The sequence below is a fragment of the Neoarius graeffei genome, chromosome 18, assembly GCF_027579695.1.
Source record: "Neoarius graeffei isolate fNeoGra1 chromosome 18, fNeoGra1.pri, whole genome shotgun sequence".
In the NCBI taxonomy this organism is placed as follows: Eukaryota; Metazoa; Chordata; class Actinopteri; order Siluriformes; family Ariidae; genus Neoarius; species Neoarius graeffei.
This window is the reverse complement of record NC_083586.1, coordinates 48,665,726-48,681,377: the sequence shown is the minus strand read 5'-3', so window position 1 is coordinate 48,681,377 and position 15,652 is coordinate 48,665,726. Positions and strand designations below refer to the sequence as shown.

General features: G+C 42.4%; 1 protein-coding gene across 2 annotated transcripts in view; it reads right to left on the bottom strand.

The window, feature by feature from the left end:
• The window catches only part of itga6b (integrin, alpha 6b), an 83,776-nt gene that overhangs the window by 29,592 nt on the left and 38,532 nt on the right, over positions 1–15,652 (bottom strand). For both annotated transcript variants that reach the window (XM_060898959.1, XM_060898960.1), the window contains exons 3-14: positions 12,253–12,332; positions 11,897–12,158; positions 10,936–11,067; positions 9,035–9,248; positions 8,757–8,950; positions 7,068–7,162; positions 6,702–6,829; positions 5,471–5,560; positions 5,321–5,382; positions 5,030–5,199; positions 862–999; positions 649–764 (exon numbers count right to left, since the gene is read on the bottom strand). In XM_060898959.1, the coding sequence (XP_060754942.1) occupies positions 649–764; positions 862–999; positions 5,030–5,199; positions 5,321–5,382; positions 5,471–5,560; positions 6,702–6,829; positions 7,068–7,162; positions 8,757–8,950; positions 9,035–9,248; positions 10,936–11,067; positions 11,897–12,158; positions 12,253–12,332 (1,681 nt within the window). The remainder of the gene's footprint in view (positions 1–648; positions 765–861; positions 1,000–5,029; positions 5,200–5,320; positions 5,383–5,470; positions 5,561–6,701; positions 6,830–7,067; positions 7,163–8,756; positions 8,951–9,034; positions 9,249–10,935; positions 11,068–11,896; positions 12,159–12,252; positions 12,333–15,652) is intronic.

The following is a 15,652-nucleotide window of genomic DNA, read 5'->3' as shown; positions in this document are numbered from 1 at the left end:
TGACACATAGACAACCAATCACACTCACATTCACACCTACGCTCAATTTAGAGTCACCAGTTACCCTAACCTGCATGTCTTTGGACTGTGGGGGAAACCGGAGCACCCGGAGGAAACCCACGCGGACACGGGGAGAACATGCAAACTCCGCACAGAAAGGCCCTCGCCGGCCACGGGGCTTGAACCCGGACCTTCTTGCTGTGAGGCGACGGCGCTAACCACTACACCACCGTGCCGCCCCATAATAATAATAATAATAATAATAATAATAATAAAAAACGCTTTTTGTGTGAGTTTGCTACTACTGGATGAAGCGAATTGCTTTATCAGGCATTTTACCCCACACTGAGGGTGTTTTGCCTTACCACTGGGGCAAAAACGCCCCCTTTGTACAAATGTATTTTCTTGGAGAAAAAAAACAAACATGTAAACGCTGGACAATTTTCAGATTTAATTTATCCTCCATCTCACTGTCACTTAGATACTTGGATAAAACTAGGATAAAAACCCTACACACAGTTCACCTTTTGTTTCACAGCACAGTTACTGTACATATCCATTAAGCGAGGGCGTTTCCCCCCAGCCTACCATAATAAATTCCACCGGTGTGGGACAAAACAATCTGTTCACTTATATAAGAAAACTTACTCTGGCAGTGGCTTGAAACTGTCTTTGTTTTGCTCTCGAGAGCAGAACTTGTACTCCAGCTTCAATTTACTCAGGCACGTCAGGTCATTGCTGCAGCCCTCTTTCACAAAATTCACCTGAAACCAAAAATCAATCATGCATTTTAACGTGCTCTTTAATTAAAGACCTGAGTAGATGAAAGCTTTTGCATGTTGTGATACTAAGTGGGTTTACCTCGGTATTGCTCGGTTTGTTGGCAGCAAGGATGGGACTCAGCTCAGCGAGGCCGGTTTGTCTCTTCCTGCGTCCTGACTGCTTCAGCTCTATGTTCACCATGATGGGCAAGCCTCTCAGCTTATCCTTTAAGTTATCCTTCAGAGCGGGACAGCAAAATACGTTTCATAACATGACAATATACAAGATTTCTCCCACAAGGTGGCGGTAATATTCTTGCACACTTCTGACATCAGAAAACGAGAGAAATTCAGCTTTGTCCTAACATGGAAATGTTCAAAGCAGCTGCTCGGTTTACTAAGCAGGAAAATGGTTACTGTTTGACTTTATTAAAGAACACGCTGCTTCTTGAACTCTTAAGTGCAGTTGAATCAAGTGCAGGCGGCACGGTGGTGTAGTGGTTAGCGCTGTCGCCTCACAGCAAGAAGGTCCTGGGTTCGAGCCCCGTGGCCGGTGAGGGCCTTTCTGTGCGGAGTTTGCATGTTCTCCCCGTGTCCGCGTGGGTTTCCTCCGGGTGCTCCGGTTTCCCCCACAGTCCAAAGATATGCAGGTTAGGTTAACTGGTGACTCTAAATTGAGCGTAGGTGTGAATGTGAGTGTGAATGGTTGTCTGTGTCTATGTGTCAGCCCTGTGATGACCTGGCGACTTGTCCAGGGTGTACCCCGCCTTTCGCCCGTAGTCAGCTGGGATAGGCTCCAGCTTGCCTGCGACCCTGTAGAAGGATAAAGCGGCTAGAGATAATGAGATGAGATGAATCAAGTGCCTTACAGTGCATATATTTAACAGTTATTCCACGAAATCAAGTCGTACATGAGCTGATAGCTGACGAGGCACGTAGCACCGAGTCGGCTATAAGCCATGTACGACGAGATTGACTGGAATAACTGTTTTATTCTATCCACATTCACTGGATTTTAAGAAACAGAGCATTTTTATTTTCATTTTTTGCAAATTCGATAAATAAAAACTTCGTACAAAACGTCCGACAAAATCATTTCTGCTTAGAATGTAAACAAACAGGAGCAATTTGTGGGCGGTACGGTGGTGTAGTGGTTAGCGCTGTCGCCTCACAGCAAGAAGGTCCGGGTTCGAGCCCCGTGGCCGACGAGGGCCTTTCTGTGCGGAGTTTGCATGTTCTCCCCGTGTCCGCGTGGGTTTCCTCTGGGTGCTCCGGTTTCCCCCACAGTCCAAAGACATGCAGGTTAGGTTAACTGGTGACTCTAAATTGACCGTAGGTGTGAATGTGAGTGTGAATGGTTGTCTGTGTCTATGTGTCAGCCCTGTGATGACCTGGCGACTTGTCCAGGGTGTACCCCGCCTTTCGCCCGTAGTCAGCTGGGATAGGCTCCAGCTTGCCTGCGACCCTGTAGAAGGATAAAGCGGCTAGAGATAATGAGATGAGATGAATCAAGTGCCTTACAGTGCATATATTTAACAGTTATTCCACGAAATCAAGTCGTACATGAGCTGATAGCTGACGAGGCACGTAGCACCGAGTCGGCTATAAGCCATGTACGACGAGATTGACTGGAATAACTGTTTTATTCTATCCACATTCACTGGATTTTAAGAAACAGAGCATTTTTATTTTCATTTTTTGCAAATTCGATAAATAAAAACTTCGTACAAAACGTCCGACAAAATCATTTCTGCTTAGAATGTAAACAAACAGGAGCAATTTGTGGGCGGTACGGTGGTGTAGTGGTTAGCGCTGTCGCCTCACAGCAAGAAGGTCCGGGTTCGAGCCCCGTGGCCGACGAGGGCCTTTCTGTGCGGAGTTTGCATGTTCTCCCCGTGTCCGCGTGGGTTTCCTCCGGGTGCTCCGGTTTCTCCCACAGTCCAAAGACATGCAGGTTAGGTTAACTGGTGACTCTAAATTGACCGTAGGTGTGAATGTGAGTGTGAATGGTTGTCTGTGTCTATGTGTCAGCCCTGTGATGACCTGGCGACTTGTCCAGGGTGTACCCCGCCTTTCGCCCGTAGTCAGCTGGGATAGGCTCCAGCTTGCCTGCGACCCTGTAGAACAGGATAAAGCGGCTAGAGATAATGAGATGAGATGAGGAGCAATTTGTGAAAAATGCAATAATAATAATAATAATTCTTGAAAAATAAAAATATACATTCTTATCATCAAATACTTTTATACCATATTTTGTTGTTGGTGGGGTTTTTTGGTTTTGTTTTCATGTAGAGTTTTTATTTCATCCTCGTTTGGTTCAGCAACATGCGCTGCCATTTTCTTTTCTTCTTTTTTTACCAGCTGGCAAAACAACTTAAAAGTGCATTCCCGCCACCGACTGGGCTGGAGTGTGGAACAGGAGATATATATATATTCTTTTATCTAACTATTTCTGCTTCTTTTAAATACTTGATAAAGTGATATATCGGACTTGATGCGCGCCACCATTTTGTCTTTCTCTACTCATGGTATATGAGCTGATATAGCCTAGTAGTAGAGGAGCCAATCAGAGAACGCGATTGCTCATATCCAGTGAATGTGGATAGAATTAAAAAAAATATCTGTTCTCATCATCAAATACTTTTATTTCATATTTTATTGCCTTTTTGTATTTTTTGGGGTTTTGTTTTCGAGTATAGTTTTTATTTTGTCCTCGGTTGGTTCAGCAACACACGCCGCCATTTTGTTTTTCTCTACTCACGGTATACTAGCTAATAGCCTAGTAGTAGAGTAGCCAATCAGAGTGTGCAATTGCTCATATCCAGTGAATGTGGATAGAATTTATTTATTCATACAATGAGTGGCTATTTCTACAGTAAATACCCAAAGTATTATTATACACATTTAAATAATTTTGGGTTTTCCTCTTCTAACACTACATTCACACTAGCAAGGGAAATGTCATTTGTGTCACTAATAGTTTCTCTGCTGTACGTGTGCAATGGGAACTAATTACAGATAGGAGCTCCAGTTTGTGAGTGGGGAACTGAAGTAACATCAGGCACCACAGGTTTGGTATGAGGAATCGTTTGAGCCAATCATTTAGATTTGTCACTTTTTACCCCGTCATACTAGCCTGGTAAACTAGACCCACCCGCCTAGCGGCCAAAAATATTTTTGCCTACGAGTGGGTCTAGCCTCGCACCATATCAACAAAACACCCCGGGCATCAAATCGTGCCCGCCAATCACAACACAAGGTTTTTGTTTGGATTCTTTGGGCGGGCTTTTGCAGGAGTGACGACAAGGCTGCGCGACGCTGGAGAAAGCACAGCAGGAAAGATGGCTACCGCTAGTGAACAGCGCGCGTTTGACTCCGCTTTGGAATCAGTTTTAGAAGAATTAGACTTGGAGTTTTCGTTGAAACATGAGCAGGAAGAGGCTCTCCGCTCATTCCTTTTCAAGAAGGACGTTTTCGCTGTTTTGCCGACCGGCTATGGCAAAAGTCTGATCTACCAGCTGGCTCCGCTCGTAGCCAAAAGGATGGGGCTAGTTTGTGCAGTACGAAGAATTAATAAACAGCTTTGAAACATTACTTTTTGATTGTTTCTTATTTTCCCGTTATTTTAAATTTAAGGGAAATTATTTCACCAAACACCACTAAATAAAAACTCTCAAAAACAGTTTAAGCAAACCCTTGAAAAACACTTGGAAAAAAATGTGTATGTGGTACAGACTCCAAACCCGTGGTCATTATCTCCAAACTTCTTAATATCTAGAACCTGTTTATTAATTAATACGCATTTTGAAAAATTATTTATTTCAAGGCCTCCCCCACTGCTTTCTGTCGCTCTGACTACGTCACAGTCACTGTTGCGCTGATTGGTCAGAGCGTTGGCCTATACGCACAGAGACAGTTTGAAAGACAGCGGGTTGTTCCTCCCACACCTGTCGGAAATGTCTACGATCGAGACCAGACTAAATATTCACATTTAGTCTGGCTTGCCAGGCTACCGTCATACCTAATTTCCATAGAATTGAGAAAATTTCAATTGAAATGTTGTGCTGTCAGAAAATGAATGGCCATCAGTCATTTTATCTCTCACTCATGCATACACAGGCTAACACACCGAATTCTAGCACGTCAGTTTATGCGGTTCAAATTTTACAACAGTGCCACCTATCTGCCTCTGCAGATGATCAACAAAATATGGAAAGTAACACCACCCCCACGTTCTTGTAACACCTTGATTTAGTGATTAGTCGTACCTGAAGTTTGAGTTGTTTTGTGATACACTCTTCCTCATTCGGCTTTCTAAGCTCTATGTCGCCTGTGTTCTCATAATCAGTGTCGGTGGGGTTGGGTGAGACGAACTTGGCACGAGGTGGAAGTCCCTGGTCCTTCCTCTTCATCTCCACCTGGATAGTGTATTTGATTTCTGAGTGGAAGTAAGGAAAGATTGATCAGTTATTAAAATAAACATTTAATACATTTGTAGTATTTTAGTTCTAAATTGTAAGGCTGGCTCAGCATGACAGGAAGAATATGTATGTACTCACTGAGGGCAGGGGCGTAAGTTTTGGAGGTGGAGGTGTATTTGAAACAAGCGTTCACCTGAAGACTGGAAACATATCCATTTTTTTGAAAAACACAATCAGCACACAAGCATGTAAAAACATTACACACTGAGGTTCGTTAATCTCTCTTACCAAATGCCGTATTCGCAGTTCTTCTTCGTGAGATCTATCTTCTTGGGAGTGATGTTGATAATCTTTTCTATGTTGACCACTGGCCGTGCTCTGTGAAGTGTCAGGAATAAACGATCAGAAGGAGCAGTGGAAGCTCAAATAGTCAGAGTTCAGATACAAAACAAGAAGTAAAGGTTGCCGAAGGTTTGATTTTAGTGATTATTATACAACATACAGGACACTTTTTCGATGGAATATACCGTGAGTAAAGAAAAACAAAATGGCGGAGCGTGTTGCTGAATCAACCAAGGACGAAATAAAAACCCCAAAAAATACACACAAAAAAAGCAACAAAATATGGAATAAAAATACTTGATGGCAAGAACGTCTCATCTCATCATCTCTAGCCGCTTTATCCTGTTCTACAGGGTCGCAGGCAAGCTGGAGCCTATCCCAGCTGACTACGGGCGAAAGGCGGGGTACACCCTGGACAAGTCGCCAGGTCATCACAGGGCTGACACATAGACACAGACAACCATTCACACTCACATTCACACCTACGGTCAATTTAGAGTCACCAGTTAACCTAACCTGCATGTCTTTGGACTGTGGGGGAAACCGGAGCACCCGGAGGAAACCCACGCGGACACGGGGAGAACATGCAAACTCCGCACAGAAAGGCCCTCGCCGGCCACGTGGCTCGAACCCGGACCTTCTTGCTGTGAGGCGACAGCGCTAACCACTACACCACCGTGCCGCCCGTTCTCCACACTTTTGTAATGAAATGCAAAGCAACAAACTAATATATGGCCTAAAAGTAGTGAATACATGCAATCATTTCCAATAACTGAATCACAATTTCAAGTGGTGTTATACGCAACACCTTGTGCAAACTTTAGGTCCTACAGTGTCATTATGTTATACCCTTGTGCATAATGAGCATAGTGAATAGGAAATTGTTTGGGATGTGTTCTGTGTTATGAAGGCTTAAATAATATGACTTGGGAATCCATGGCCTAATGGTTAAAGAAGCAGCTTTTGGACCAAAAGGTTGCCAGTTTGATTCTCTGGACCAGAAGGAATACCGTAAGTGTCCTTAAGCAAGGCACCTAACCCCCAACTGCTCCCCAGGCTGCTCTGGGTAGATTAATGTAATGAAGCTATACTTTTAAAATGATCATTTAAATGTAATCCAATATTTCATGAAATTTTTTCCAGATTTTTATTGTGACTAAACAGCCCAAGCTCTGACCTGTACACGACCACAGTGTTACTGAGAGAGCCAATGGCCAAGTCTGGATATTGGTTGTTGTCTAAATCCATGTTACCAGCTAAGGAGTAACCAAACGTCATAATGCCTTGGTCTCTTCCCTTCAGCACCTGGCAGAGACAAAAAAAATAAATAAACGGAATGAGAATAAGTGAGTAAAAAAGATACGTACACAAGCAAGGAAATGACCGAGAAGGCACTACAGTAGAACATATAAATACTCAATTATATACAGTATATAAATACTCAAAAGTCAAATAATGTCAATAATTTTGACCAGTCAAAATTATTGACTTCTTGTCTGAAATGCCATCAGGTAAATGTCAGAATGATGATTTGGTATTAAACCTGAGCAGGTTCTTTTTTGAGGCCGTCGCTTGACCCATGATAGATGTAGACACTTCCTGCTCCTTCATCATCATACGGAGCCCCAACAGCCACGTCTACACAACACAAACAGCCCATGTGCACATTTAACATTTCTTCTTTATTAGCATGCTCACCATAATTAGAATCATTATCACCATGTTCAGTAGCTCAGTCTAAAAAAAAAAATCAGTGAAGAAGCCTCCAATTAAGCTTACTCTGTTAAAACCACTGCGCATTTAGAAACCAAAACGTGCCTAAACTAGAACCTAGAGGTACTCAGGGATGGAATTTATTTTCCACCAACTTGAGCAATGACTAATACACCTCCCCCCCATCTCTCTGTGAAAGAAGGGCTACTATTAACGTGTTTGCTTTCTCGGATTGGTCATTTAGTTTGTCAGCTTCTACAGGTTTTTAGTATAAATACGCAGGTGATTATAGAAAACTGCGTGCTGATTGGTCGAGAAATTAGGACTATTTCTCGATAATCACCTTAAGCGACTCAGCAAAATGGCAGCCAATCGCTTTGTCACCGTAAGTGAGGAAGAATTACAAATTATGAAAAAACCCGCTGTTCCTAAAAGCCCTAAAGATGTTACAAAGTTTGGTCTAAAAATATTCAGAGCTAAGGTGGAATTGTGATTTACAACCCCAATTCCAAAAAAGTTGGGACACTGTAAAACTTAAATAAAAACAGAATGTGATCATTTGCAAAATCATGGAAACCCTATATTTCATTGTAAAGGGTACAAAGACAAGATATCAAATGTTGAAACTGAGAAATTTTATTGTTTTTTGAAAAATATATACTCAAAAGTTGGGACAGGAGCATGTTTACCACTGTGTTGCATCACCTCTGCTTTTAACAACACTCTGTAAATGTTTGGGAACTGAGGAGACCAATCGCTGTAGTTTTGAAAGAGAAATGTTGTCCCATTCTTGTCTGATATACAATTTCAGTTACTCAACAGTTCGAGGTCTCCTTTGTTGTATTTTACGCTTCATAATGCGCCAAATGTTTTAAATGGGAGACAGGTCTGGACTGCAGGCAGGCCAGTTTAGCACCTGGACTCTTTGACTAATTGCTTATTAGTTATTATTTCACTGATATTCACTGAGCCTTCGGTGAATAATTGTAAAATAAAAAAAAAATGTTCATTGATGAAAGGGTTTTTACCATTTTTTTCAAAAACAAAAATATAAAGAATCGAAAAAAGTCCAGTCCAGTTAAGAAAAATAATAAAACAGTAAAATTAAGTATTTATTTTGTATAAAAAGTTGATTTTTTTTAAATTGACAGATAGAATGACCTGAATATACTGTAACTTTATAAGGATGTTACAAAGGCATGAAAAACCCCAGTGAAGTCATACGCGATGGTCAGAAAATGAAATTGTATTGCTATATAACAATGCCAGTACATCTTTCTTTACAATGTTTTTCTTATTTAGGTTTTTGTCTTGAATGTTAGCGTTTAGTTTGACGCAATACCACTAATTAATCAGCGACAGACTATTGGAACCAATCTTAATTAGCGACAAAAACTATCCAGCTGGACTGGTAGACAATGGAAAAGCAGGTGAGGTTTTTTGGTGCCAAAAGTTAAGAAAAAAAATCATTTGTACAGTGAAAAACTATTATTGCCAACAAAATCTCAAAGTCACAAACCATTAAATCCATCCAGGTTAATGTCGCCAAGGTTTGCAATAGCCAGCCCAAACATAGAGTTTTTGGGTCCGTTTATTCTAGTTTTGCTGGCTTTGTCCCAATCACCATTCTGATTGATGTAGATGTAGACAGCGCCACCGATGTCACCATCCTTCTCAAAGTACTGAGGAGCTCCGACAACAAGATCCTGCCATCTGTAAATGAGTGGCAGGAAACAGCAGTTAAGCATACACAGTTGTCACAGAATCTAGCTAAAGTTGTTGAATTACTGGTCTTACCCATCTCCGTTTAAATCGACCACTGCGACTTCGTAGCCAAAAGATGAGGCTAGGCCTTCTCCCTCAATGATATACTCAGAGACCATCTGTGAAGTTGTTTCAAATTCCTTCTTCAGTAGAACCACAGCTCCACTGTGATTGGCTCTCGGGGCTCCAGCGACCACGGTCAGCTGACCTTTCTTAGTCAGCATCTTACCAGAGTCAAGAGAGAATCCTGAGGACAGACATGGCCAGTCAGCGATTAGATGAAGTGGGTCATCAGCCAGTGGCAGCATGTTCAAACAAAAATGCTAAACAAAAGTCAGCGGTTGGTGAGCATGACCTCTTTGTTATGGACCACAGTGAGTGTGCAGTGGAACGCTACGTTCACACTGCAAGGCTTAATGCTCAATTCCGATTTTTTTGTGAAATCCGATTTTTTTGTGAGGTCGTTCACATTAACAAATATATGCGACTTGTATGTGATCCTCAGTATGAACGAAAAGCGACCTAAAAGTGTTCCGCATGCGCACTGCAGGATACGACGACGTCACACGCAGTGAGCATGGCCAGTGTTTACGGAAGTAAAACCGCCCGGTTGCGGTATGACTCATCCAATCTAGCTTGAATAGCTGCATCCCCCCAAATGGAAATCAGCTCCCTAACCTCTGCGTCCTTCCGTTGAGAAGATTCAGAACCTTCACAGCCCGAAGCGTCCCTCGCATTGATGTCATGCGCAGGGGCGCAGATACGTTTTTTGAACTGGGGGGGGGACAAAGCTGCCAGCAAACCAACCCCAACCCCAATATGCCTGTCAAACTTGTTGTTAGTAACCATAGCAACCAAGCTCGAGCTCGCAACCTGTGCAGTCTGCGCAGCTCAACCAACCGAATATCAGTCTTTGTTTTGTTTTATGTGAGTTGTTGCAACTATATGTATACACTGCTGTGCACCTCAATAAACCGAATGGTAATTAGTCTTTTGATTTTTCCGTGAGGTTTGCCTTATGCAAAGAAAGACAGCATAGATGTTTTTTCCTCCCTATAAGTAGGGGGGACCGAACGAGGTGAATTTAAATCTGACTCGTCCCACCCTCTATCTGCGCCCGTGATTATGCGCCATGTTGTTGTAACTTTTTTGAGAGACCCGCCGCCTACTTCAGCGCAGAATAGTGACGTTTGTGGCTTGTTGATGACGTGTAAGTCGGATGAATGCGACCTGGCGGTTCAGACTGAAGTCGCATATGAAAAGAGCGGATAGGAATCGGAATTAGCACCACATATCCAAACGGCCTGGGTCGGATTTGAAAAAATCGGATCTGTGTCGTTCATATTGTCAATAAAAGATCGGATACAGGTCACATATGGGCGAAAAGATCGGATTTGAGTCACTTCAGCCTGCAGTGTGAACGTAGCCGAAAAGACTATTTTGAGTTGTTCTGTGTGAGTCAAAGCGAGTTCTACTCGTGGTCAGATCATACCAAAGACCATCATAAAAATGGTACCTACTGCCGTTTGGCAAGGCACACTGCAATACAGATGTGAGCGGGGAGTCAAACTCTCGTGGTTACCAGAGGACCAGCCGCCCCCACTGTATAGGCAAGAGGCCGAGGGCTATAGAACCGGGGATCTGTGCCACCCAGTGCGCCTTAAGGGCCTGGTTAGTACTGGGACCAGAGACTGCCTGGGAAGACTAGGTCCTGGCATGGGAGGGATCCTGACTTTGACTTTTTGTGCGAGTCAAAATGACCTAATAAAAATGACCTTTTACTAAACAGAAACAGAGAATCTCAGGATTCACCCAGGTCTATCAATGAAAAACAATAAAAGTTCCTTCTTCAGATGAAATAAGGATTGAAGGAAATGGATTTTATTTTTCGTAATGAATATGTTGTGATGTGATCTCATGAACACCAGACGCACCTAAATAGCTGTTAGCAGGAATGGCCACTCTGTCAAGTCCTTCAGGCGTGCTGTATTTGACCTCAAATGGTCCATCGTCATAATAACCCATGTCCATCAGTGTGTTGTTCTTCTGCTCCAAGCGTACAATGCCTGAGGCCACGCCCAAGATAAAGGATCATTGGAGTCAATGGACGAACAGATGAGAGTAGAAGATCATGAATATGTGGGATAGTTGGAGGGCAAAACGAAGGAAACAAAAGAAGATGTTAAATGAAGTACTGTGTGGTGAGAATTGAGTAAAGTGTTCAATGTGATAATCAGCAGTGAAATGGGACTGAAACAACTAGAACAAATTTACTTCAATCTCATTTCCTCATCTTCACCTCCCTTCCCTTCTCTCCTCTCCTTTCCTATCCTCCATCTCAGCTCCACCTCTTTTCCTTTCTCCTACTAACCTCTCACCTGGTCTCTCCATATTCTGCTCCACATCTCATTCTCTCCTGTTCTTCTTCTCTCATCTCCTAATTTTGTCCTTCCCACTCATCACTCCTCCCTCCTCCTTAAGTTCTTTTTTCTCATCCCCACCTCTGTCTGCACCGCACGTTTTATTTCTCCTCCCCTCTCATCCAATTGCCTCCTTTCCTTTCTCATCCCCTCTACCCTTCCCTCTTATCTTTTCTCCTTGCTGCATCATTCTCCTCTTTTCTTTCTTCTCCTCTTTTTAACTCACACCCTTTCCACATTCTTCCACTCCCATTTCATCTCTCTTCTGTTTAGGACTCTTCTGATCTCCTCTTTTTTTCTGATCTCTCCTCCCTTCTCCTCCTGATCGCTACTCCTCCTCCACTTCTCTCCATCCCTTCTCCTAATCTAGATACCCCCTCTTCTTTCCCCTTCTACACTTTTTCTCCTCCCCTCTCCCATCCCTTCTGCTCCTGATCTTCACTCCTCCTCATCTGCTCCCCTCCCCATTCCCCACCTTTCCAGTTGAAGCCTCCAGGTGCACCAAACACTAGGTAATGGTAGTCCTTAGTGAAGGTGGCCGAGAGGCCTTGCTGGCAGGAGCCGAACCGCTCGTGACCCTTGATTCGGCCCTCGCAGAAGCTCCAGTCTCCTCCCTCGTCACCAGTGTCCTCGTTGATTTTCAGGTCCTCGCTGAGCACGTAGCAGCGGCCCGTGATGTCCCGGGACTCCTGTGCTGTGTTGGTATAGGCTCTCTTCTGGTAGCGATGTGCACATGTCTGGAATAGGTAGAAACCAGCAGGTGCTTACTAACTAGAGCGATAGACTGAGTAGATACATCAGACATAAACACACACACAAGCAAACACTGACCACAATCTTGCCACCGGGTCCTTGACTCTGCACTGTGACACCCATCCACTGATTATCTTTGCTCTCCTCATTCGGGTTCTCTACAAACACACACACCAGACGTGAAATTGCAGAATTATACACAGTTTATGTAAAATTTTGAAATAAGCCCAAAAAAAAAGGAAAAAACCCCAAAGATTCCTTCAAATCAAAATCTTTGTGCTGAAGGATTTGTAACACAACTTTCAAGAACAACTTTGTTACAGACGAGTGCACTTGTACTTGTGAAGCTGTTACTGCAAGTTACACTACCGTTCAAAAGTTTGGGGTCACCCAGACAATTTTGTGTTTTCCATGAAAAGTCACACTTTGATTTACCACCATAAGTTGTAAAATGAATAGAAAATATAGTCAAGACATTTTTCTGGCCATTTTGAGCATTTAATCGACCCCACAAATGTGATGCTCCAGAAACTCAATCTGCTCAAAGGAAGGTCAGTTTTATAGCTTCTCTAAAGAGCTCAACTGTTTTCAGCTGTGCTAACATGATTGTACAAGGGTTTTCTAATCATCCATTAGCCTTCTGAGGCAATGAGCAAACACATTGTACCATTAGAACACTGGAGTGAGAGTTGCTGGAAATGGGCCTCTATACACCTATGGAGATATTGCACCAAAAACCACACATTTGCAGCTAGAATAGTCATTTAGCACATTAGCAATGTATAGAGTGGATTTCTGATTAGTTTAAAGGAACAGTCCACCGTACTTCCATAATGAAATATGCTCTTATCTGAATTGAGACGAGCTGCTCCGTACCTCTCCGAGCTTTGCGCGACCTCCCAGTCAGTCAGACGCAGTCAGACGCGCTGTCACTCCTGTTAGCAATGTAGCTAGGCTCAGCATGGCCAATGGTATTTTTTGGGGCTGTAGTTAGATGCGACCAAACTCTTCCGCGTTTTTCCTGTTTACATAGGTTTATATGACCAGTGATATGAAACAAGTTCAGTTACACAAATTGAAACGTAGCGATTTTCTATGCTATGGAAAGTCCGCACTATAATGACAGGCGTACTAACACCTTCTGCGCACTTCGGCAGCGCATTGATACGGAGCTCAGATATCAGTGCGCTGCCGAAGCGCGCAGAAGGTGTTAGTACGCCTGTCATTATAGTGCGGACTTTCCATAGCATAGAAAATCGCTACGTTTCAATTTGTGTAACTGAACTTGTTTCATATCACTGGTCATATAAACCTATGTAAACAGGAAAAACGCGGAAGAGTTTGGTCGCATCTAACTACAGCCCCAAAAAATACCATTGGCCATGCTGAGCCTAGCTACATTGCTAACAGGAGTGACAGCGCGTCTGACTGCGTCTGACTGACTGGGAGGTCGCGCAAAGCTCGGAGAGGTACGGAGCAGCTCGTCTCAATTCAGATAAGAGCATATTTCATTATGGAAGTATGGTGGACTGTTCCTTTAAAGCAGGGGTTTTCAAAGTGTGGGAGAGTCAGCCCCCCCTCGGAGAGCAAATAAACAACAGCGCCCCCCCTTACAATTTTTGTTGTTGCTATACTTAATGTTCCATTCGTATTTTTTAAAAAATGGTTGTTGTACACATTATTTTTTTTCTTTTTCACATTTTAAACATCTGTGCTTTTTAAAACATCTTGTTTTACACACTTTAAACATCCCATAGCATCGTTAGCTAGCACCTCTTGGCAGACAACACACTGTGGCAGTGGAGCATCTTCAGATCCAATCCATGAAAATCCAAACTTTAAATAATCGTGCTCATACTTCCTTCTTTTTCCAGTCCCCCCAGGATTCCGCGGGCCTTTTTTGTGATTGTTGTGGGCTAAAATGTCTGATGTTGCGGGGGTTTTCCCAAAAAATTGCGATGAAAGTTGCGGTGTTTTTTAGGTTTTTGTTGCGATTACATTGCGGGAGGAAGTGAAAGTTGCGAGAAATTGTTGCAATTTTCTCTTTTTGTGATTAAAATTGAGTGATATGTTAAATATTAAGTTATTACTGAAAAACTATTGATTAAAAAAACAAAGAGAAATGGTCCTATAAACAACTTTACCAATATAAAAGATTACCAGGACTACAAAAATGCAGAAAAATAGGCTTTACTTATCCAAATGCACCTGTTGGTTCAAAAGTTAAAGTGCATAGAACCTCACAGCACAACATGAAGTTACCTTAAAATATAATATAAATGCCTCAGCTGTGTGCAGGCAGTCTCTCCTGAAGACTAAATTAAACAATAATTATAAACTAATAAAATAAATGGCTCAGGCTTCATAGAAGAAAAAAAACAATTTGAACAGAATCTCACAGTATGATGCTGAAGCTGCCTAAACAATGGAAAATAAAATACCATTTTGGCAAAAATGTTGGCATCCATTACTTTCTTGTATTAAGTAAAAAAAAATAAAGTGCACACAGTGCTTCACTATAAACATAACACACTTTCAGTGTTGCCAGATACTGCTGACGTTTTCCAGTCCAAAATATGTTCAAAACCCGCCAAAATGCACTTGAAATCGTCCAATCTGGCAACACTGCGCGCATGCTGCTTCTCTTGAACACACGGAAGTAAGGCGGAAGGTAGTTTGTCGACGTCACCTCAAGACGACGCCAACGATTGGTCAAATTTGCGGGAAAGTTGCGGTGATTGGATATAATTGCAACACCGCCCTGAATTCGCGGGGACTGGTTGAATTTGCGCTGAAGTTGCAAATCGCAACATCCTGGAGGCTCTGTTTTTTTGCTTGGCCCAGACTTTGTCTCCTCACTCACTGTAGCTTTAGGTACTAAAAACCGATCCATTTTGTCTCTCACGTTGCGCCCCCCCTGAAGAACTCTGGCGCCCCCCAGGGGGGGCGCGCCCCACACTTTGAAAAGCCCTGCTTTAAAGTGATCTTCATTGAAAAGAACAGTGCTTTTCTTTCAAAAATAAGGACATTTCAAAGTGACCCCAAACTTTTGAACGATAGTGTATTATAAGCTTAGATTTATCTTACAATAGAACTTTGTGTTTAATTTCAATATACATGCTGTGTGCTACAGGTGGCAATTAGAGTGATCCAGATCGGCCTTTTCAAATTCAAGAGGAATTAATTTGAACACGCTTCTTTTCATTAAAACAACTCCAACAACATTTGACTGGTATCGTATAGAGTTAGGAAGAGAGATAGTATGATTTCGCAAGTGAAAATATCTTGCATATACAGTCCTGTGCAAAAGTCTTAGGCCCGTGTAAAGAAATGCTGTTGACCAAAAACAGCTTAAAAAATAATGAAATGAAATATCGAAACATTAAAAAAATACTATAAACAGTAAGCAGTAAGCCATAATAAATGAAAAAAAAAATACTAAAAGCTTTAAAAAAAAAAAGCAAACACAAATTGTACT